Source organism: Catharus ustulatus, chromosome 2 (genome assembly GCF_009819885.2).
Source record: "Catharus ustulatus isolate bCatUst1 chromosome 2, bCatUst1.pri.v2, whole genome shotgun sequence".
NCBI lineage: Eukaryota > Metazoa > Chordata > Aves > Passeriformes > Turdidae > Catharus > Catharus ustulatus.
The window spans coordinates 5990699-6013149 of NC_046222.1; the positions used below are offsets into that span (position 1 = coordinate 5990699).

General features: G+C 37.2%; 1 protein-coding gene across 3 annotated transcripts in view; it reads right to left on the reverse strand.

Annotated features, from left to right (window-relative positions):
- The window catches only part of CADM2 (cell adhesion molecule 2), a 558258-nt gene that overhangs the window by 31514 nt on the left and 504293 nt on the right, over positions 1-22451 (reverse strand). For 2 of the 3 annotated variants that reach the window (XM_033051285.1, XM_033051284.1), the window contains one exon: positions 17552-17671. The exons of the other annotated variant lie outside the window; for it this stretch is intronic. In XM_033051285.1, coding sequence (XP_032907176.1) covers positions 17552-17671 — 120 coding nt within the window. The remainder of the gene's footprint in view (positions 1-17551; positions 17672-22451) is intronic. 3 annotated transcript variants of the gene reach the window in all.

Consider the following 22451-nt stretch of genomic DNA (forward strand, 5'->3'; position numbering starts at 1 on the left):
CTTCCTTCATTGGTACTAGGCTTAAATTTAGATTTGTCTAATATTCACCAACTTAATCTGATTCCCAAAGTTTTACCTGTGTTTGCTGTGGCAAATGGACTGTGACCTGCACAGCAGCATGTTTACATGGTTTGTACATCAGGAAGCTTTTAGCAGTAAATTACACTGCTAGAAGATTTAGGTTAACTATGCTGGATTAAGGTAGAGGGTTGTAACAGTTGTGATTTAATCATCTCTCAGTTTCCTGTATTTTTATCTGTGGTTGTAAAATCTGAATTTGTATTACCCCTCTCTCAGCTTTATGTTCCTTATTCCTACCATTATTGTAACAGATGCTCTTTGGGTTTCCCCTATCACTTCTGTTAATTGTGGAGCCATTACTGCTATTACAACCTTGAGCCACCCAGACAGTATTTCTTTGCACACATCACCAGTGCAATTGCCAAATAGTTTGATAATCATTTTATCACTGAACTCACACAGTAGCTGGCCATGGAGGGAAATTATTTTTTCCTTTATAGCAATAAGACTCACATTTGATGAGCATTCTCATCAGATGGTATCTTTTTTTTTCCTGATAAAGTGAATTATATTGTAGGATGAGCAAATGTCTTTTTCATCTTTAATTTTTATTTGCATTATTTTGAAGGAGGAAAGTCCATAACTTGGTTTTATGATTTTATAATGTCTTTGAAACTGAGTGACTTGGCAATAAAGAATCCAAATTAGTAATTCATTTTGTTAAGAAGTGTTACATCACTATTATTTATGGCAATAATGGGGGGATTAAGCTGCACTCTCAAGCATCTCTATCTCCCTCACAACCATTAAACTTCTATTTAGCTTACAAATACAATCTTAAATTTAGGGGGAAAAGTTGCAAATTCTGTAACAGCAAAAGAAAACACACTTCATTCAAAAACATCTTTTAGGAAAGCACAAAAGACTTTTATGACTACATGCATTATCAGTTGCCTGTGTATTTTTATGTTTTCAGGATTGAAGCCTAATTAAAATCCACCATGGCATCTTTGAGAAATTATTTTCTGTGACAAAAAGTTCCAACATTTGCTATTTTTCAATCCTAACCATGTCCTAGCCTTTAAATTTTACACAAGCAAATAAATGTAACTTTGCAAAAATAATCTTTCAAAATGTTATAGACTACTTAAACAACCTAGCTTTACTGGCTTATAACAAGACAGTGTCCAACTGAGACTGCAAAAGACTTTTTTTCTATTCACCAGACAATTAGGAGAGAAATAGTTTTAGTTTAGAGTTCTAAACAATGTATTGGGTCCACACTTTCCAGCTAGTGCCAGAGTCAGAGTGGGCAGGATGACAAAAATGTTCTCATGCTGCATGAAGATGTTTTTCTAGCATCTCTCTCTCAATTTCTTTGTCTCTCCCTGCTAAACCTCACTTTGCCAAAAAAAATGGTGGAAGCCTTTAAAAAACATCCTAAGCCAGCAGAAATTTCTAAAGGGCAAGTTGATTTTTAAACAGTGGTGTTTAAAAATGCTGATGATTTGTGTAATGGTCACTGACTTGACCTGATTTTTCTAAGACTTGAATCAAATGGTTTTTACCTCTGTTTGCTGTGGTATAAGAGCTCTGCTATGGAGAGCAGCATATTTACATTGTCTGTACACCAAAGATGCTTGAATAATAAATTATATTATTATTATATTATATTCTCTATTATAATATTTATACTGTTAAAATATTTAAGCAGACTGGATGAATGTAGAGGTATATTACAGTTGTGATTTAGTCAGTCTGCATTTTTCAGTATTTTTATCTGTGGTTATTAAATTAATATATTTAAATTTATTTTTCAAAACATTGCAAGAAAATTAGCCTTATAGACTAGTTCTTTTAGTCAACTTTTGGAAAGGTACATTTTGATATAGGTTTGACTCAGGTTGTTATGTTTTTCTTCATTTAAATGATGACAAATGGGACATTTAACATTTTTTCCTCTGCAGACAAATTTGAGAAAATAAGAATGCCTATACTAGATGGGAAAACACCACCAACTAGTCCAATTTAATTAAAAACTAAATGAAAAATGGAATACATAAAGTTTCCCTTGCTCACTTACCCATTTTGTGACTCAAGAGTCTACAAACTTTCTGCATTGGTGACTGTATTCACATTATTCACTTTTCTTCATGTCATTTCTAATTTAATTTAACTGCTGCCACTTCTCTCTCCAGCTCTTTTCCAAGGTGAAGAGTGCTAGTGAGTTTAATCTCTCTTAGGACAGACACCATTTTCAAAGATCAGCCATCCTTCTTACTTTTTTCCCCCCCTCTCATTTCTATCACTTTCGTGGGTTTTTTTTTTTTTGTTTTTTTTTTTTTTTCTGCTGGATGAGCAGAACTCCATGCTGCATTTCCAAAGCATGGTAGCCACACCCTAAGGATCCTTAAGGTCCACCCCACATTTATGAAGTGACAAAGCAATGATTTCTGTTTGGGTTTCTGCCCCTCTCCTGGTTTGAAAATCATTCTTTCTCTCCAGCAAAAGTCAGGAGGGGTCAAGTGACAGTGACAATGACACCACAGGGCTCTATCACTTGTTTGCTGGTAATAATTAATGTCACTTCAGGTAGCAAATAAAAGATTTTTGTGCTCTTCACAGTCCTGAAATTATTTCACAATAATTTATTGGGTTATCTTACAAGTGGCTTGTGAAAATAGCTCTACAGGACAGGAGGGATAAGGGGGGGTTATCCCCTTTAGTATGTGAAGGAAAATTATGCATAATCTCTGGTACAATTCTATAAATACCTTGACACTGAAAATTATGAACTTTTCCTAATTTAATCATAAAAGTGATTTCAAATGTTACATGAACTGCAAGGTGACCATGCCTTTCTGCTAAATACAGTCACTACATAAAAAAAACTGTGGAATAGAAAAGGGGAATGTTCAGCATATGAGCAAATAGTTTTAATTTGTTTTAAATTTCTTTCTTAAAAATACAGTGGTACAACTGCTCTCTAGCAGCAGTAATATTTAGCATTATCTTCTGTGGCACTGCAGATGTTCAGATATATATTTGAAAAATGAGTAAAAATTGGAAGTCTGATTACTTTTTCTTTGAAGCAGGTTCTGTGGACACTTCAGACAGAAATTGGGTCTTATCTTAATATTCACACCTTATCAAAGTTGTGAAGTGCTACAAAAAATGAGCAAATAGAGTAAATGCTTGATAAGTGCATAACAATATAAATGCTTTAAGCTTATCATGAAAATTATTTGTCTATAATAACACAGACTGGGTGCCAAGAAAAAAGGAACAAACCAAAATCCCTCATTTTTGTTCTGCTTGTCTCAGTATGCAATGAGTAAGTGGGAAAAAAAAAATCAAATTAATGGTTTATTTGGGTGCGATTATGCCATGGTGCCTTCTACACAACCTTCCAAACAAACTTTCTTAAGTAAAATTCAAAGAATGGGGTTTACCCCTAATGTCAATCAGGGTCCTAGTGTCCTACAGACACACACACACATTTGAATTAAATAAATTAAATAAATTAAATAAAACCCAGATATAGCATCCCTGATTTCCATGGGATGGCTGATACAGCACAAAGGTTTGCAGGGTCAGGGCAGTATCTGCAGCCTGACTACTGCCCCTTGGCCAGAACACAAGAAATCAGGCCATGGGAAGGCACCTAGAAAAGTGCAAATGTTAAGAACATTTTGCATTTTTATGTGGTCAGAAACTAATTCAGTTAATATTTAATCACAGCACATGTTGAATGTCACATAATGCTGACAACAAATTTCTTGAATTTCAGCACTGGCAGAATTGGACCACCTGTAAAGCTCTGGCTGAATAACACTTGGCTGGACTGCAGGTCCCGTTCCTGGCCGTGCTCTTGCCCTGCTCTGTATGTAAGGGGTGCTGCCAATGCAGCACAGCTCTGCTGCTGATACATCATTTTCCTTTTGATTGCTGACAGAAAAGCTGCAGAACGCAGGCAGGATTAGCTCACAGCCCTACAACACCCAGTGTGCATCGTGTGGTTTGTGGGACTCACTTGCAGTCCTAAAACCCCCCTTTTTTCAGTCCTACGTACTTGCATTTTTAGGTTTTCATCAGTATTTTTCTTTCACTACAGTGCAAAACCAATAATTAACACTAATGAAATATCATCAGATAAAACCGAGATCTTAAGATATAACATCCTGATAGAAAGAATAAATGTATTGGTATAGGTCAATTCATTAAAAATTAAATAAAGGGCTACCACTTTTTTGGCAGAAGAAGGGTCCATTCCATTTGGAAAATTCCATTTACTACATTTGCTAATAAATAACTCATCCACAGTAATTTTTGACCTAGATCTGATGTCTGAAGTTCAGTTTTAGTTGATATTCAGGGCTAATGAAGCTGATTCTTGGAACTCTCAACTGACCAAGACTCTGAAATTATTTAAATGCCATTTTCCTTTTTCCCTTTTCCAGAAACCATCCTTTTAAGATACCTTTAATATGGCTAAAATAACTGCCTTTTCCAACATTGGTCTTTTGAACACAGTACAAAAGACCCTCTTCTAACCCTTACAAAAAGAATTAAAATAGCTTTTTCAAGCATTAAAAAGCCATTTATTGAAGGGCTCCAGCAACAGATGGGGAAACTTATGACTTTAACTGTTCTAAACGTTTGTGTGGCTTTTAAAAAAAATTATATTATTCCATAACTTGAATCCTTTGATTATAATTTATTTGGAAGGGAAGATGACCTAAATTTTCACGTGTGATATTAAATGTAATGCTTAGATCTTTTCAGGAACCTCTCTCAACTGGAGGTTTGCAAGTTCCAGTGCAACATGAGGCATCTGCCATGACATAAATGCTAGGGATGAATAAAATACAATGGAACAGGACAGAAAAGCCACAAAGGGACAAAGGTGAAAGGGACCCACAGTGATCATCCAGCCTGACTGCTTCAGGCCTGGCACTCAAAGATCTTTATTGATGGCATTGTCCAAAGCCTCCTAAACGCTGACAGGGATGGGGCATTCACCACCTCTCTCTCCAGGAAGGATGTTTCAGTGCTTGACCACTCTCTTGATGAAGAAATGTCTCCTAATGCCCAGTCTGAATCTCTCCTGGTGCAGCTCTGAACCATTCCTGTCACTGCATGCCAAGGAAGAGATCAGCACTTCCCTCTCCACCTTCCCTCCTCAGAATCACCCTTGTTTTCTCCAAACTAGAGGTCAATTCAATAGATTATTCCCAATTCTGACTCTGAATGAAGAAGGCCATTTAAATATGCCATATCCACAATATTATCCTGAGTGCATTCCTTTTTAAAATTATTTAATCAATAAGTAAAAGAATGATAATAAAAAGCATGATAGAGAAATATGAGGTTGAAATGGGCAACAATGAAGAGGTTACAATGGACAGAAGAAGCCACTAATTTTCTTTTATCCAGCTTTGTTTTTCCTATTGCCTTCCCCAACCATCTGTTTGGCCAATGACAAACCCATGGAATTTTAGACACTAGTGACTTTAAATACTCATTAAGAGTTTACTCTGGGCTCTTTACTAAAGTTTGTGAAAGCATGAAGAATTAGCAGCATCATTCCAGAGCCTACAAAAGACAGATAAGGGTTTAAGACATGTCCAATCCTACAAAACCTAAATCAGATGACTGCAAAAAGAAATGAAGACTGTTTTATATGATCTCTGTTTAAATGCTAGATCCTGAGTATGTTTAATTTCATTCACATTGAGAGACAGAAGTGTAATATAGGATTGTGTTTGAATTCTGAACTAAACTCAAACACTGTCATGTATCAACCAACCACAGATTGAAAGAATTCTTCACAAAATGGTTTAATATGGTAGGGTTTTGAAAGTTGTTCTGTCTAGAAACCAGGACAGTTACTAATAGGTTTAGAAGCCTATAAAAATAGACAGCACACTGTCAACAGTAAAAAAACAATTCAAAAAATCCCTCTGAATGTATTTGAGCAGCATTAACTTCCACAGTCCTCAAATCTGCTCCTTATGTTCTCTCTTCAGAATGCAGCTTAACAGTTCATCACTTTTTTTTAATAAAACAGACACATTTGAAAATGTGCTTTAGACTGACCCATGTAATGTTCATATTATGAACACTATTTTTTCTATTATCATATACAAGTGCATGCAGGCCAGAAGAAAAAGTTTCCTGCCCTTGAACTTTCCTGATGTTCTTAATTTCTTCATAACACTGCAAATATAACAGAAGCAGCTTCAGACTGCATACAAGCCATTTATTTTATTACAGGGTTAAAGGCAAGCCTAAACTGCTGTGATTTTCTGTTGTGTATTATTTTTTCCCCTGAATGTTTATTTGGTTGAGTAGAATTATGCAGAAATCCTACAGTCCACTCACTTATTATTCTTTAATAAAGCACATTCTGCATGGGAAAGCAGGACTGAAGTCTTTGAGTGTCATAGCAGTAATTTGAAGCAAATTTTTCCACAGAAATTATTTGGTAAGAATTAGTGAATACTACTCAAAAGCACCAGGAAGTAAAAAGGTGAAGATTTTAATCAGACAAAAACCAATTAACATGCTTGTCCACAGTCATGCTATAATACAGGGACCTACAATAAAAACAGCAGCAACAAAAAACCCATAGGCACTGGGAATCTATAAAACCACTCACAAATTACTTGGCACAAGGTCTTGTGGTGCAGGAGAGCAATAAAATACTAATTTCTCATTGGTGTTGCTAACTCCAAAATATCTGGAACAGACACTTTTGAGATGAACTGCAGGGATAGGGCTCTGGAACCAGGTAAAAACTTAAATAACCCAGGGCTGCCATTGTTTTCAAAATCACACAGTTTACCCTAAACCCCTACAACAACAGTCTGACATTTAGATGTCCACACACACAAGAGCAACCCAGCATTGACACTAACAAAACTGCATTGTAGGTGATAAACGAGTTCAGGATTGATGGCAGTAATTGTGCCAAAGAATCTCAAAGTGTGCCCAGTATTTGCAGTTTAGCCCAGTAACAGAGTGGATTCCTGCTCTGGAAACAGTAATTGAGTGAAACTCAAACGTGAAGATCAGAAATGTTCCTCTGTACAGAAAACTGCGCACAAAAAAAAAAAAAAGGAAAAAAGAAAAAAAAGCTTTACATATTAATTTTGTTTGATATTCCCATTCTCTAACAAATTAATATAGTTTTAAAAGCCAGCATCTTTCAAGTATGTCCAGATGTCCAGGGACCTGGTCCAAAGTAAATTCTAAAGTCCATTATGTCACTTTGAATTCATTAAAATGAAACCTGTGTCTTCTCTGTTGGGTGCTGAATGCACTTCATGACCTGATGTGTATACAGTGGAGACTTGTTAGCCACAAGAAAAGAAGTGTACAAAAGAAATAAAATGTCTTCCTCAAATTGTCAGTCTGGGGATTTTTTTCTTTTCTTTCCTTTTTTTTTGTGATATATTCCCATAAATATTTATATTCTGGCCTTTGTGTCTTGGATCCTTGTCTCTTACCCTTTATGCTAGAAAAGGAAATTGTACATTAAGGTAAATTGCTACTCCTGATATTTCTTTCCCTTGACTGATGGTTTTCTATTACAGGCTTGCAAGAATTCAGCCTGGAAAGAAACCCAAGCACCTTGATTGAAAAGATTTGATACACTCTTTTCAAATTCATGCTATCTAAATCACAGCAGGATGACTTGTAATCAAAGTTTTCCAAAAAGAAGATAAATTTGGGAAAAAGGCCATTCAGCCCATTGCAAGTCATCCTGGTTAACACAGTTCTTCCAGAATAGTATCTCCCTTTTTCTTTAATGACCCCAGTGCCTCCAATTCCAAAGTTGGCTCAGTTGGCTGTTGAAAAATTGTATTTCTTTCTGAGTGAAAAGTACTTCCTTGTGTTGGTTCTGAATTTCATTTTTTCAGTCAGTTCCAGTTCTGCTTCCCTGTTTGGTCTTTTATAGTCAGCCAAACAGTGAGTCAAGTGTTATTGAAAAAGGTTTTCCACCCTATATTTCTCAGAGTAGATGAGTTTGTAATTCTCTCTTTTTCTCAATTTTGCAGCGACAAAAAAAAAAAAAAAAAATGAACTCAGCTGTGATTACGAGACTGTGGACTTCAAACCAGACTTCTCTTCCACTTCTTTCCTTTAAAGGTGTGTTTGAAGCTAATCTTTTAAAACACTGGTATTTGATTTTTCTTCACCTGTTTGCCTTTGTTGGTTGCTGACACACACACGTGCCAGCCCCCCCAAGCACTCCCTTTTCTCCACAGTGCCCTCGCTGAATCTGTCACAGAAAAGACATCCCAAATGACTAACAGAAAAAAAAAAAACCCCAGGGTTGTGTTTCAGCAATTTATCTCAATGCTCTGAAAAATGCTAAAAAAGAGAGAATACCTTAAGAATACTCGTTTTTGTATTCACAGTCTGAATAACTTCACATGCACAAATTAATAGGTCGGGTTAAATAATCTCCAAAGTCACTCTCTGTCGATTTTGCTTTTATTTTTTTTTTGTTCTGGGGAATGCTATAGCTTCAAATTTCACCAAGGTCATCTTTCATCCAAAAAACTTAATATAATTAGTATCAATTCTGCATTTTGTGAGGCTCACACTGGAAGTTATTAACTGTGTTTCAAGTGGAATGTCAGAGAAACGAAGGGCAGAGAGAGTAATCTTTTCAGCTTCAAAGGCACAGTTGATGACTTTAGTTCACTGGTTAGTGAGAAAGACGTGCATTTTTTATTAAAGGTGTTAGCAATACATTTGAAACTATAAGCATTTTTCTTTCTTTTTTCTTCCCTTTCCTCATTTTTAGAACTTGGCACCACTTCAGTCTTTTTTTATCATCCCACATGGCACTGGAACAGTGCTTTAGATGTCCTTGTTGCTAGCTATAACAATATTTAGTTGCATACTTCTGCTTGTAACAGTGAAGCACTTCATCAATACCCTGATAGCTCAGACCTTGCCAAAATCTGCCTTACCCACGAATAACTATTAAAAAAAAAAGCAGGTAGTGCAGGTAGTGCCTTTAAAATACCATAAACACCACTCTAAATAAAGTAAAACCGAGTTTTGTGATCCCATACAAATACAGCAACAGTGAAGGACATTCAAGAGCAACCATTTGCTTAATCTTTCTCCCTGCTGTAAGAAATCCAATATATCGCCCTTAAAACTCGCCATTAAAGACATGCTTGACAACGCCTTTAAAGCAAACCAAATCAAAGCCTTAATAAGATCCTAAAGATCATAGATTCAATTCTTTCAAATGAAATTCAAGAATCAATTTCAAAGCATATTTACAGTCTTCTTTACAATGAGTATTCGCTTTGGAGGAGAAAATGCATATGGAATGTGAAGCCTTCAGGAATCAATCTGTGGCTGTTAACCTCAAAGACACTGAAGTGAGAAGCAAGTTTGCAACAGTGAGGATAACTAAGTGCTGAAGAGAAGCACCAAGGGGAATTGTGCATTCTCTGTTTCCTTAGGTCCTAAATTAAGTCTACATATGTTCTGGTGGATGCTCTTTAATAAAATAAAGGTTTCTGTGTCTCATTATAAATCTATGGCACTGGAAGCTGTACAAGAATTTAGGCTAAGTGACCCAGCAGGTCCCTCCAGACTGAGCAGATCATAGATTTTATCTGGGAATAACACACCAAACTACACACAGCCCCACTGGAAATTAATGAGCTTATCTATATGTAAAGTTTTACTTGGGAGAAAGGAAAGAAAGCACAACCTGTTTTCCTGTAGAGGAAATAATTTGGATATCTGCAGGCCATTGTCAAGCTTATGGGGCAGCACAAAAACAGACAGTCTCTCTTTGGACTGGAAAATCCAGATAAACCCACTTCAGAACTACCTGTGAGTGAAATGGGATAAACTCATTTAACCAAACTACTTGTAGAGATATAAATACTATGTCACCAAAATCTCTTGAGGTCAGTAGAATTCTGCATTTTAAAGCAGGAGGTAGAAAAACCTACTTTTAAAAAAGTTACTATTTTGAAAATCACATTTTAAGCCTGAAGAGAGTAGGAAGGTAGCATGAATAACACAGTTTTCACATCTTGTTTACAGCTGAATGTTGAAAGCCACTAACTTGAGGTCAGCACACAGCTAGGATGGAAATGGCCAGTGTGACAGCAGTACACACTGACTCTGGTGCAGCACTTACACAGGGGTGGTGACACTGATGACTTCAGTCCTTCTTCCCAGGGACTTTTTTTTTGGAAATGCCTGTGTTTCCTTGCTAGCTGAGCAGAAGGAGAGCTGACACCTAACAGCCTGTAGCACCTGAGGGGAGGTCTGAGGCTGAACTCAGAGCAAAGGATGCTCTTGGCAGGAGGTAAAAATGCTTCCAGCAGAAGGGACTCTTAATTTGGAAAACCTTTTGCACTGCCATTTTACAAGAGAGACTGTCAGACTTCATCATTCATATGCAGTAGGGAAAAAAAAAAAAAAAAAAAGAACAAAAAACCAAACCCAAGAAACCCCCAGTGTGATCAGAGCTTGGGAATGTTTGAATTCCTGATGCATTGCTGAAGCCTCTCTGGAGCCCAGCCATATAATGGAATCTTTATCAGACCATCAACCAATTGTGATACTTATCTGCACAGCGTTGCATTTTGGGTTAAGTGATAATCCATCAAGGCTGGAAATCATTGTGTACTTTTTAAGTTGCCTACTTCATTACTGCAAGCTGACAGCTGGATGGATTTGTTAGCACTAGAAATATTTGTCCCAGACACAAAGAGCAGGTTCCTAATATATGATATTACGATATTTTCTTTCATGTATTCAGCATGCCTGTAGTTTAATCTATGTCTCATTTATGATATTCATTTACTTGGCAAACTATTCAGATCATGAAATCTATCTTTATTTGTTCCACAATGCAACAGCCTCATTTCATGAATAATATGACCACATAATGTGTAATAATGATGACGGTCCTCATCTTACATCATAATGGCTGTTCAGCAGAGAAAATTGCCATTTTACAAATGGCACAGGTTTCTGCTTTAGTTTGTAAAGGTAAAAATTGAAAAGCACAAGTACTTTTCGTGGCAGTGGAGGTAACTAGCCTCATATGGCTCATGTTGCCAGAATTTTTTGGTGGTTGGTGCATGTTGCCTTGAGGATTACTCCTGGATTGATATTACAACTATAAAACATCTTTTAAAAGTATCTGGGAAGTGAAAATTCCACAGAAGCATTTGGGTTGTCAGCATTTTCTGGCAACTGACATCAGACATAATTTCCATTTCCATTTTTTAGGATGTAGTGATCATGCAGTTTTATATTTAGTTTCACACTGCATGAAAAATTTCCTCCTTCCATAACCTCATTCTGCTGTCACTTATGGCCCTGTTGCCTCTGAGACAAGAAGATATTCTGGGTGGATGCACCAACACCCAAAATTCCTAGCTTTAAACAAATTTAAAAAAGAAAAAAAGTTCTTTTCATATTATCTTTGTATAGCCTCTTGCTTGGAGCTGGCATGGTTTTGGTGTGTGATTACTATGCACATGAACACATCCTGTTTGCATTATCCTAATTCTGTGGGGACTTAGAAACCTGTAGGAATCCAGCCAAAAAAATATGCAACTGATTGACATTGTTCTTTTTTTTAAATCTTGTTGTTTGTTTTGTGTTGTTTTTTGGGTTGAAGGGAGTGGTTTAATTTTTCCCTTTTTTTTTTTTTTTTAAATTTTTTTTTTCAAATCATGTTAAAAGAAGATTTTCCTGGCTCTGTATCTATCAGACCTGAAAACCAAAGAGCTCTTTGAGTTAGAACAGATGCTACAATCTCCTCTGTTGATCTTAAATCTGTGAGCTTTGAGAATTCACAGCACTAATTGCACCACCAAGCCTGACTAGTGGAATGAAACCCTAATTAAATGGTACTTCAGAAAAAGAACAAACACTGTGTAACCCCTAAAATGGGCACTGTGGATGACTAAGTCATGAAAATATTGTTGTAGAACTTAAGAAACTTCAAGTACTGTGCACAACAGGTATATTTTGATATTAAAAAAAAAAAAAAAATCCAACCGTATGATCTACCAGCTGTTTGGAGATGCTAGGGAATGTTTTCTAGGTATTACTCAGCTGAAACTTGTGGATGTTTCACCTGGGTAATACCTCTGACCGAGACAGTCCTATTTAGAGATTTTAGAAAAGAAGCCTGGAAAATAAGTTCAAGATCTCATCATGGCCTAACATGGGTTTTCCATGATTTAAAAACACACCATCTATACAGCTGAGGAAAAAGAAGATTGTAAAAATAATGGTAATGAAAGAAATCAGTATAAAATCAAGAGATGGCAGTTCTTGAAAGATGGATGATGAAGACTTGAATGTCTAATGGAGAAAAAAACCCTAAGGCACTGTTGTTTGAATCTCAAATTGTTCAGCCTTCTGACTAGTGTAAAAGTAGGGAGAAAGAAGAAATAAAACCTAGAATGTTCTAATTTTCCTACACAGTTTGAATAAACCCAACCACAAATTAGATTTTATGTTACTGATACAGCTATAAAAGTAGCATTTAAATGAACTGGTTTTTAGCTGGCTGTCATAGGAAACTGCTTTTAACATTAGACAACAATCATTTTTATTATCAGAGCTGAATGCAAGTAAGTACATACAACTATATTTAAAGTGTAAGTCTACCCTTATCTCCTTTGCTCCTTACATATTCTATAGCTTTTCCTTGCTTTGTTGTTTCTTTCTTTGCTAATATCTCAGCCTGCCAAGTTATATTAATCAGATTATGGGACAGAAAAATAAAATCACAAGGAAAGAACTGGTAATGTTTAGCATTTTTGACAGGAAAAAGTAAGACGAGTACAAGTAGTTTCTGCTTTAAGCTGCCTACAATGACACAGTTATTCTAGTAGGGTTGGGTGGTTTGGTTTTGGTTTGTTTTTTTTTTTAGTTTTCAAAATTATTACATCCTCAAACCCTCCTTATGCCACATCCTAAGTTTAGCTCCAGAAATTTCCTTTAAGAAATCTTTATTTTATATCAGAGCCACACCCAATAAAAGCAAAGTGGATTGCAACAAGGCAAGGATTTCACTGATACATAAATGTGCACACGTTTTGGCTCTGTGGTCACCAACAAACTCTTGATGTCCCCAGTGCAGCTGCCTGGGAGCAGAATCCTGTCTGTGCTGCACACAACAACTTCTGGACATGCTTTTAGGCACTGCTATATAAAGCTTTGAACATTCTGGTGCAGTCACCATCCAAGTGAGTCAGCTGAGCCTGACTCACCCTGATGTCTGTGATTGAACTGAATGGATCTGTCTGCTGGGATTGGGATGCTCTGGCATTGCTACATTTCCACCTGCTTGGGTGGCGGAGGGGTGATTCAGTCTCCAGTAATAAACTCAAAATAAACAAGTTTTATAACCTCTTTGAGTTTTGTTGTTTCCTTGATAGAAATAGGATTTAAACAAAACAAAGCAAATGTTCTGTTTGTGTGTGTATGGGGGGGTGAGTAACAAAATTACAGCCCATGGGAAGGTTTTATGTACATCTGTGTGCACAAGCTTTTCCCCCCTGTGCATCCAGAAACACAGAGCTGCTCTGACTGGAGGTGGCTTCTCCTAGACTGTTCATCACACTCCCTTCTCCACCTACAGGACTTGGAAAGATTGGCACAGCACCACCTAAATTAACTTTACACTAACAAAGAATTTCTCCAATGGAAGCACCCTTTGTTTTACTGTTGGGACAAATCCACAATCTTCTTATGCCTCTTCATAAAAGGGAAAAATTGCATGGATCCATGCACAGCTTTCGCAAATAACATTACATAAATCTGATAGAAAGACGTCTACTCATACAGTGTATAATTATTCTTTCAGTAGTCCTCCAGATTTGTTTCTTCTCATAGATTTTATTCTCATTTTGTCGTGCATTCCTCATCACGGTTATTAGGCTTTAAGATACCCTTGACAAATATATAAAGGGCAATATTCCTCACTGGCATCAAATTATGTTTAGGGTTTTTTGAGTTAGTAGGTAATGTACCAGTAAAAGAATAATTAATTCCTGAAGGACTGAGCACAAAAACGAGCGAATATTTGTCTGAAAAAGTGAAAAGTTTGACTAAACAGAAAGTTTATGAATTATCACGCTGTCACCCAACTGGATCCGTAGCCTTTTTCATGTTGTTTACTAAATGCCAGGCAAATTAGGACAGCAATGAATCACATGGTTCCAGAATTAACTGATGACTTCTGGAGAATTTTTTTTCCCCATGAATTAAGGTTTTTGGTAATGAGGAGGTACAACAATCAGAATGCAAAATGCCTTGGATTTACAGGTTCCATTGGCTTTTTATACCCTGTATCTTATGCCTGTAAAGACATTTCCTGTGACTGGATGTGAAGCAACACATACCCAAAATGGACTATGTAAAAATCATGCAGAACAGAGGAATGTCTTGTAAAACTCACCCAAGGAGATTCTTAAGTATTAAGTATACTCATTTTTAGAGCAAAATCTAAATCTGAAATCTGTCTAGAAAGTTTATTATTCCAGCTATGGGTAACCTAGTTAAAATGTATTATTAAATAGCATTCACTACCCCATGATCTGAGGAGAAAGTGTTTCTTTAAGGCATGATCCATCAAAGCAGGACAAAGAAAAAAACAAAACAAAAAATGATATTTGAGAATATATGGATAGTTTCTCAAGTTAATGTCCTTATAAATTCTTTCATGTCAAAAATCCTATTGTAATATGAAGCAGAGGTGTCAAAGGAAAATATGTTTATGTGGTACTTTTTGCTCAGCTAGCAACAGATAGTACTGAAAAACCTGACCTTCTCTGAAATGGCTCTTATGTCATTCTCTGTGGCTCTGTGGGGAGATGAGGTTCTGACATGGAGATGAGGCTCAGTCTTGTGTTTCAGGATGGCAGAACGCCACAGCAGGCACTGAAAGTCTGTCAACATTATTTGTTTAGGGGTCCAAGAAGGATAGGGGATGAGGAGACCAAGGAGATGCACCTTGCCCAATTCCCTCTGCCATGGGAATCAAACATTTTGAAAGAAAGTCAGGATGAAGGAAGTCACAGATCTTAAATAGCTGAATATCTGAAGTCACTGTATCCCATGCATTTACCAAGTGTCTCCACTAAATGTCTCTGTGATTAATTCAGGGAATCATTTCCCCACCGAACTTGGAAATTAACTTTTCATCAGTCATACTGACTTGTGTTTTGAAAGCAAACCCAAACAAGGTGGTGCCTTTAGCTCTCTGCAGGCTTATCTGACAGTTTTCTGTCCTTATTCTTTGATCTGTCTCTGTCTGTGGTCATTTTTCACCTCCCCCTACCCCCCACTGGAAACAGCACTCCAGTTGTCTTCCACTGTTGGCTAAAATTTCAATTACTTCAGCCTTGTCCTCATTATTCACTATTGTTTTCGTTATTTTTGTTATTCATCTACTGTGTTTCTAAACACTTTTATTTTGCTAAATTTCTCACAACTTGCTCATTTCTTTTTGCACCCAGTTGCATGCCTGTTTTCCTGTTTCTTCCACATTGATATGTTCCATGATTTATGTTTATAGCAACCTCTTGTTTTTGTGTTTTAGTGAGGTTTGATAACTTAGACTGTTAAAAAAACAACTTCATTAGTTTATTACATGTGTCCTATTTTTTCTCTGCATTGGGATAAACTATCATTTTCCTTTCAATACAAGATTTTGAGGAAACGGACTTCCCACTCTCATTTGTCCCTTTGAATATCTCCCCAACAGATTCTATCTACCACTTCCTTGAGGTTGGAGTGGTCTCATCTTTTCAGACATTTTGCTGCATTCCCTTCTTTCTTTCTGGGAAAAAGTGAGTGCTCATGTTTCAGCAATTCATCACCCAACTTTCCTTCTTTCACTTTCTAGTAAAGCAGCATCTCTGTAAGTGTAGCACCAAATTTCATGCATTCCCCCATGTATTAGAGCTGAAACTTAGAAAGGAGTTCCCCTGTTTCAGACCTTTCTATTGATGCTGGACACACAAATAGTGAAAATGAACACTCCACAGGAAAGCAAATGAGGCCCTAAACCACACTGAAGAGGTGAGACAATGCATTAAAAACATCAGTACAATCATAACAATGACACAGTTATGACCACATAACAAACAAAAGAAAACAATTCATGAAGGGCAGAAAACTTCAGCACAGCACACCAAGAGCATCGTCCTTCCAGGATGTGAGCCCTCACAAAGCTGGAAAGTGCTTTATACAAAACTCCCTTTTATAAAGACAATTCCTGTCATTCTGTTCCTTTTCAGGAAATGCTCTTGCAACCTCTTAGACCCATGAACACTGTTTTCCATGGTCTAGCTTTCTCTTTCTGAAGGAAAAGGACTACTACAACACTTCCTCTCTTCATTAAAATAATAGCAATTTCACATTAAAAGTAATATTAAAGATTAAAAAATATAATTTTAGGTTTGATGTCAGTTTATCTTATGAAGGCCACATTACTAAGATAACTGTGCCCTGTGGAGGAAAAATTTAGGAGACCTGACACTATCACAATCTTTATTCTTGCAAGTTAGGCAGGTCACTGCAATGGACTAATAACAACACTTCCAGAAAAAAAAGATTTCATACCTGTCTTAACTTTCCTGGCCTAACTACACCTCATCATGTCAACACTTGCATTGTGGTAAAAGAATGATTTCCTCTCTTCTTGTGCAGTGAAAGCTTTCAAGGGACCACACAGGAACCTTCTGCCATTTCATTTACCACAAGAGATTTGTAGCTACCCAGAAGATGATAATCTGCAAAACCTTCTGCACAAATCTTCCCTATTTAGCAGTTATCTGATCAGCCACTGCATAAAAGAGTAAAATAACCTTTATATTTTGCTCATAAAGAAATGAAGCATTACTAGAACCATTTGAAAAGCTGTAACAGAAAAAAACCCCAACAGATGGGGGTCAGGGAGAGAGAACTTTTAGTTCACTTACTCTAGCTCTGGTGAGATAACAACACCCCTAAATTAGGAATGCTTTAAACTGTAAAAGGCTAACAAGGGTGATGCAATGCAATGCCTCTTTGCTATCAAGCAAGATTTCATCAACAGAAATTCCAGTGCTGAGGCACCTAGCTTGTTTCAAACGGTAGCACCCAAAATAACCAGTCTTAAAAGGTCATGTTTATTTAAAAATAGCTTGCTTGCATTTTGCATTAAAGTTAATTTACTAACCTTAAAAAATTAAATGCAAATGTATACAAATAATTTAAGCATCCTGTCAAAGTTCACACACACACTGCTAGAGCAATGACAACACTCAAGGTCAAACTATATCTTTCTTAACCCACATATCACCCTGTGGGTTATTCTGTTAAACACATACTGAACTGAAATGCTTGCACCCTCTCTTTAGCAATTTCTATCCTTGTTAAAAAAAAAAAAAAAAAATCAAAATCAAAGCTCTAATTTCCTACTTATCATGTGCTTCCCAGGCCATAACAAAGAAGGATACTGTACCTCTGATGCTGGTGGCTGCTGCAGATGTGGTTGTGCTGGCTTTTAAGGCTACATTGGTTGTGACTGTTGCAGTGGTAGGGGAGGGGATGACAGTAGTGGGAAGCAAAGTGTTGAAAACATCTGGTGAGTGGAAAAAAAAACAAAATAAAATCATATCATGCAAACAAAGGAGAACCATAATAGTGGTTTAATTTGTAAATACAAGCATGTTGAAAATGACTAAATTAAAACATGATTAACATAAATTATTACAGGTACAACAGAGTACCTTTAAATTCTTGACATTTATCACTCTCAATTTCTATAGTCAATCTTTGAGTACACGGAATTTAAAACTCTGTTAAAATGACCACATTTCCACAGAACGAGAGTGACGGTTTAAGTGACAAGAATCCATTTCTTCACTGAGCCATTTTAAATGTCTCACATAGTGGAAACCATACACAGATGAAACATGCTGTGTCAGAGTGGGAGATGATAAAAAAAAAACAACACCATCATGCTAAAATAAACACACACATGTTAACGAGAAATGGCTGTATGTTAAAACACCCACTTTCAGACAGACTCAATGGAGGGAAAAAGGGGAGAAAATGCTACTAACTATAAGAGCTGCTTTTTCCGGATTGCTTTTCTTCTTCCCACACATTTGCTTAAGACACAGTTGTCTGCTAAGATCCAGAGCAGAGTATATTTCAAAATCTTTACCCTAATTTGCAGGCACAGTCATCTTTCAGTCATCCTTAATGCTCACAATTTATTGTTAGCACACATCAGTACTTTTCTATAACACCTTCAAACTAAAAACCAGAAGTGATAATAACATTACTGATAAAATAGCATGCATGCAAGTCAGAAAAAATCCATACATAAAATGATGACAGCATCCTATAAAACCCTTCAGGTTTTGCTCAAGCAAGTGCAGGTGTGCCAGGGTTAGGAGCACGGCTGCTTCTCAACAACTCCTGATGCAGAATGCTCCAGGACAGAGCAGAGCATAACCAGATATATACAGAGAAAATACTTTGATTACACTGCCAGAAGCAATAAAGGCCAAAAGGACTTTGCTTATAAGGTGATTGCAGGTTTTAAAGAACAAACAAACAAGAGCTCTGAAGAGAACTAGAGAAAAGCACTTCTGAGAAGACATAAAAAGCATCTGGCATTTTTCAGATTATTTATATTGCAGGTTTGAAAGGGAAGGACTCATTTCTCAGCTGTTGATGGTGAGTAACCCATTCCATACTGATTTCACTGAAAATATTTCTGAAGGGTGCTATTTAGTGCAATAAAAGAGCAAAAATCTGACCCACAATCTGTCTTCCCTTGCTGTGGAAAGAAATGCAATTGGTCCCTGAGCACCATCAATTCTGACTGAAATCAATGGAAGCTGAAGTAGCTCAGAGCTTTTCAGTATTGGGCCCTACAGAACACACTTCAGACACAGGGTCCTTGAGCTCAGCATTAGATAATTACTCTCTTAAGGCTTCAAAGTAGCATACTTACCTTATTTCCATGCTGGACGACAGATTATTTTCCAAGTTTAAAAGTCTCCTTGTTAGTTAATATGTTAATAGTTGATAAAAACCACCACTATGCTCTCTGGAATCTATATTTGTGTGATGTTCTACTTCTGAAGCCATCAGAAAACAGTGTAAGATTCATCTTTCATCTGTACACTGATTTTTAATCTAATGTACACTGATATTTAATCAAATTCCCAGTATAAAATATTCTCAAGACAGAAAAATTAGAACAGGCTTTTAAAAACTCTCACAGTTGTAGTCATATTAATCACCAGGAATAATGATAATATTACCTGGAGTATGAGTCCCACAATAATGGAATAGAACTGAGTATAACAAGCATTAGAAATAAATTAACATGTTAAAAAGATACATGTCACATGTACTGATCTATGCAATTTCTTCTCATAAAATGAAACTCCTTCCCTGATAAGTATCTGTTAAAAATTAAATCAAAGAGAAAAAAAACTCCACCTACTTCATAAGGAGAGCAAAACCTTGTTTATTAGAAAAGCTTTATACATCATTCTTGTATGTAAAACTAATTAAAGTGACTCATGGTTCCATTCATTATCTTTCTTAAATACCAATTACTGAAGACTGCAATGACAAGTTAAGGTTTTATGACAGTGCTATCCAACCTGCAAGCACACTGTTTACCTATTTTACCAAATAATGGCTTACATGAGTCACTGGTGAACTTAGACCTTTCTGGTTTCTCTTCTGATCAAAGCATTTCAAACTAGATTTCTTATTTAAAATGAAAGGCTACATAGGAAATGTTCTAACTAACATGAATTAGGATATGTCAGTGCTTTAATACAGATGTGATCTCATCAGGTTAAGAATAATGAAAACTTGTGCAGGAATTATTTTCCTGATGCAAGTCATAAACTCTGATGCCAAACATCAAAATGGAAACCTGGCAGAAGTCTCAAAGAAAATATATCTTCTCAAAAGGGATGCAAAAACAAGGAATAGCATTCAGTTTCTTTCCAGAGTGAGGTGAAAGCCACCATGTAAATGATTGCATCTGATTGCTTTGCCCACAGCAATACCAGGACCTGCTCCTAAAGACCACAGCACAGGAGAGAAGCCAGGAATCAGCAGCCTGAGGAGCACTGCATTGCCCAGACAATGAAATCTGACTCTGTTCTGGGCTCTAGAAAGGTTTGCTTGGTACCAGCTGAGGTTGGAGGCTCTGCCCCATGGAATTGTTTCATTAAAAACATGGAAGTCTGCAATAGGAATGTGCAAAGTAACCCAATAGCTCATAGTTCTTCAGACAACACTTTTTGGAATGCCTGGACCATATCTCATCCTTACATCCTACTCTGGACAGCCCAGATCTGAGCACAGCATTCTGGTATGATCCCTACTTTGTCTTTGCATAAGAGAATACAGACCATGCAGTTCAAGAAATAACCTAAAGTAGTGGTCAGTGCTCCTGAGCCTCTCATCATGCATTGCAGGTAAATGGGTTTGAAGTTCCCAAAAGCACACAGATTATGGATTAAAACAGATACTTAACAGCACAGGTTTCTGTTTAAGCCACATGGATCACTGTGCTTCATAGGGGGTGTGCTGCTCCATTTCATTCCAGAAAAGGGAATTACAATTGACCTGTTCCTAGTCCTGCAGGACTTTTGGGGTTTTTTTGCAAACCTATCTTATTTCACCAGTGAGGCACAGGTTGTCATCCAGAGCTCCCTCCTGGCAGCTGCTCAGAACATCCTATCAAAGGGACAACGTGGATTTGTCCTCTTGAGCTTTCTGTCAGGGAGGATCTTAACAGAATGGATTTGCAGATTTCTGCCCAAGAAATCTGTGCTGGAGTGAAACTAAATTCCACTTCCTTGTCTTGCAGTTTTTGAATCTAGTTGTACACAATGTTCAGCTGAAAATGAATTTTTGTTTATGACTTTCGTGCCACTAAATACCAAGGATCATTGTGACCAAGAGACCTTGCAGAACAGAGCTTTTTAATTCAAGTAGCCATACCCAAATCACTGCACCAGATGACTATTTCAATAATACTAAAGTATTAATCCTTAGCCTCCTTTGAAGCAGAAAATAGCTATATTTTGCAGATGGGAAACCAAAGAGGATAGAAAAGCCATGCTCAGGAGATCTAGAAGCCAAGCAATAATTGTCTCCATTAATTTTGAAACCTCACTTCTAAACTGGATGTTTGTTGACAGGCAGATATTCAGTCAAAAATCCAATAATGTAATTAAGTTGGTATTAACTTCATCATCTTGCTAGTTTTGAAATGCAAACAGCTCATGGAGAACTAATTGTTTCCATAAAAGCTGCTGGAAATAGAAAAGGGGTTGACCTTCATGCCAAGGGACTCCAATGGACCCTTCTGTTCCACAGGTTACACAGGTGAGGCTTGGACTGGAATTTGGTAAAAGAGATGGGCTCTGACCTCTTTCCAGTGGCACAGGGAGGTTTGAGCTGAGCTGCAAATGCTCATCCCAGAGCCCTCATTTCAGTGAGGACTCAACAATGTCAGAGCTCCGTGCTGCAGAGAGGAGGCTGAGGAAGGCTCTGAAAGCAGTTCCTTGTGCCACAAGCCAGGGCAGAGCAGCCAGCAGGCGACCTGAAGGCTGAATCCCAGTGGAAAAAGGAGGAACAGGCAAACTGGGCTTGGTGTGGAAGCTGCTCCTCAGCAGAGGCACAGATGCAAACTGCTTAGGAGTGGCAGAGCAGCCTTGCACAAGATCAGCTCAAAGCCGTGTCGAGCCCCACCTGCTCAAAATTTCCTGTTTGCTTCTCCTTCCTCCCTGAATTGATGCCACGTTCTCCTTGCTAAGGCAGAAGACATCCATCCATTTAAGTGAAAGGAGCCTGGATAATTTACTCTTCCTGCCAATTTGGCCCTGAGCATTTTTACTCTCCATTTCCAAAGAAATGAGAAATGGTTCTGTTTGGTTTAGTGGGCTTATGTGAAAGATAGATCTGACCTATTGAAAATATTTGACTTTTTTGGTAAAAACACAACCGATATTTTGACATGACTGAGCACAAATCAGACAACAATAGCTGCAGTTGATAAAAATGTAAAGGCTTTTGTTTCAAGCCTGACAAAGGCTGACAGAAAAATTAAAGGACAGAGTGATAATGATGGATGGTCCTTGCTGTATTTTGACTGAGAATGAAAGAAATTTTAAGTGGTAAACTGAACTGAGTGATGACCTACCTGGGAAACAATCTCACTACTCTGTGAAAAATTTAATCAGTCTGTGGTATGTAGCACTAAATAATTTAGCAAGGTTTTAAACTCAAAGGGAGCTGCATTTACCTTGCTCCAAGAAAATGAGATTGAACAAAAGGATCACTCAGCTTGAACATCATGTGCCAATAGCTCC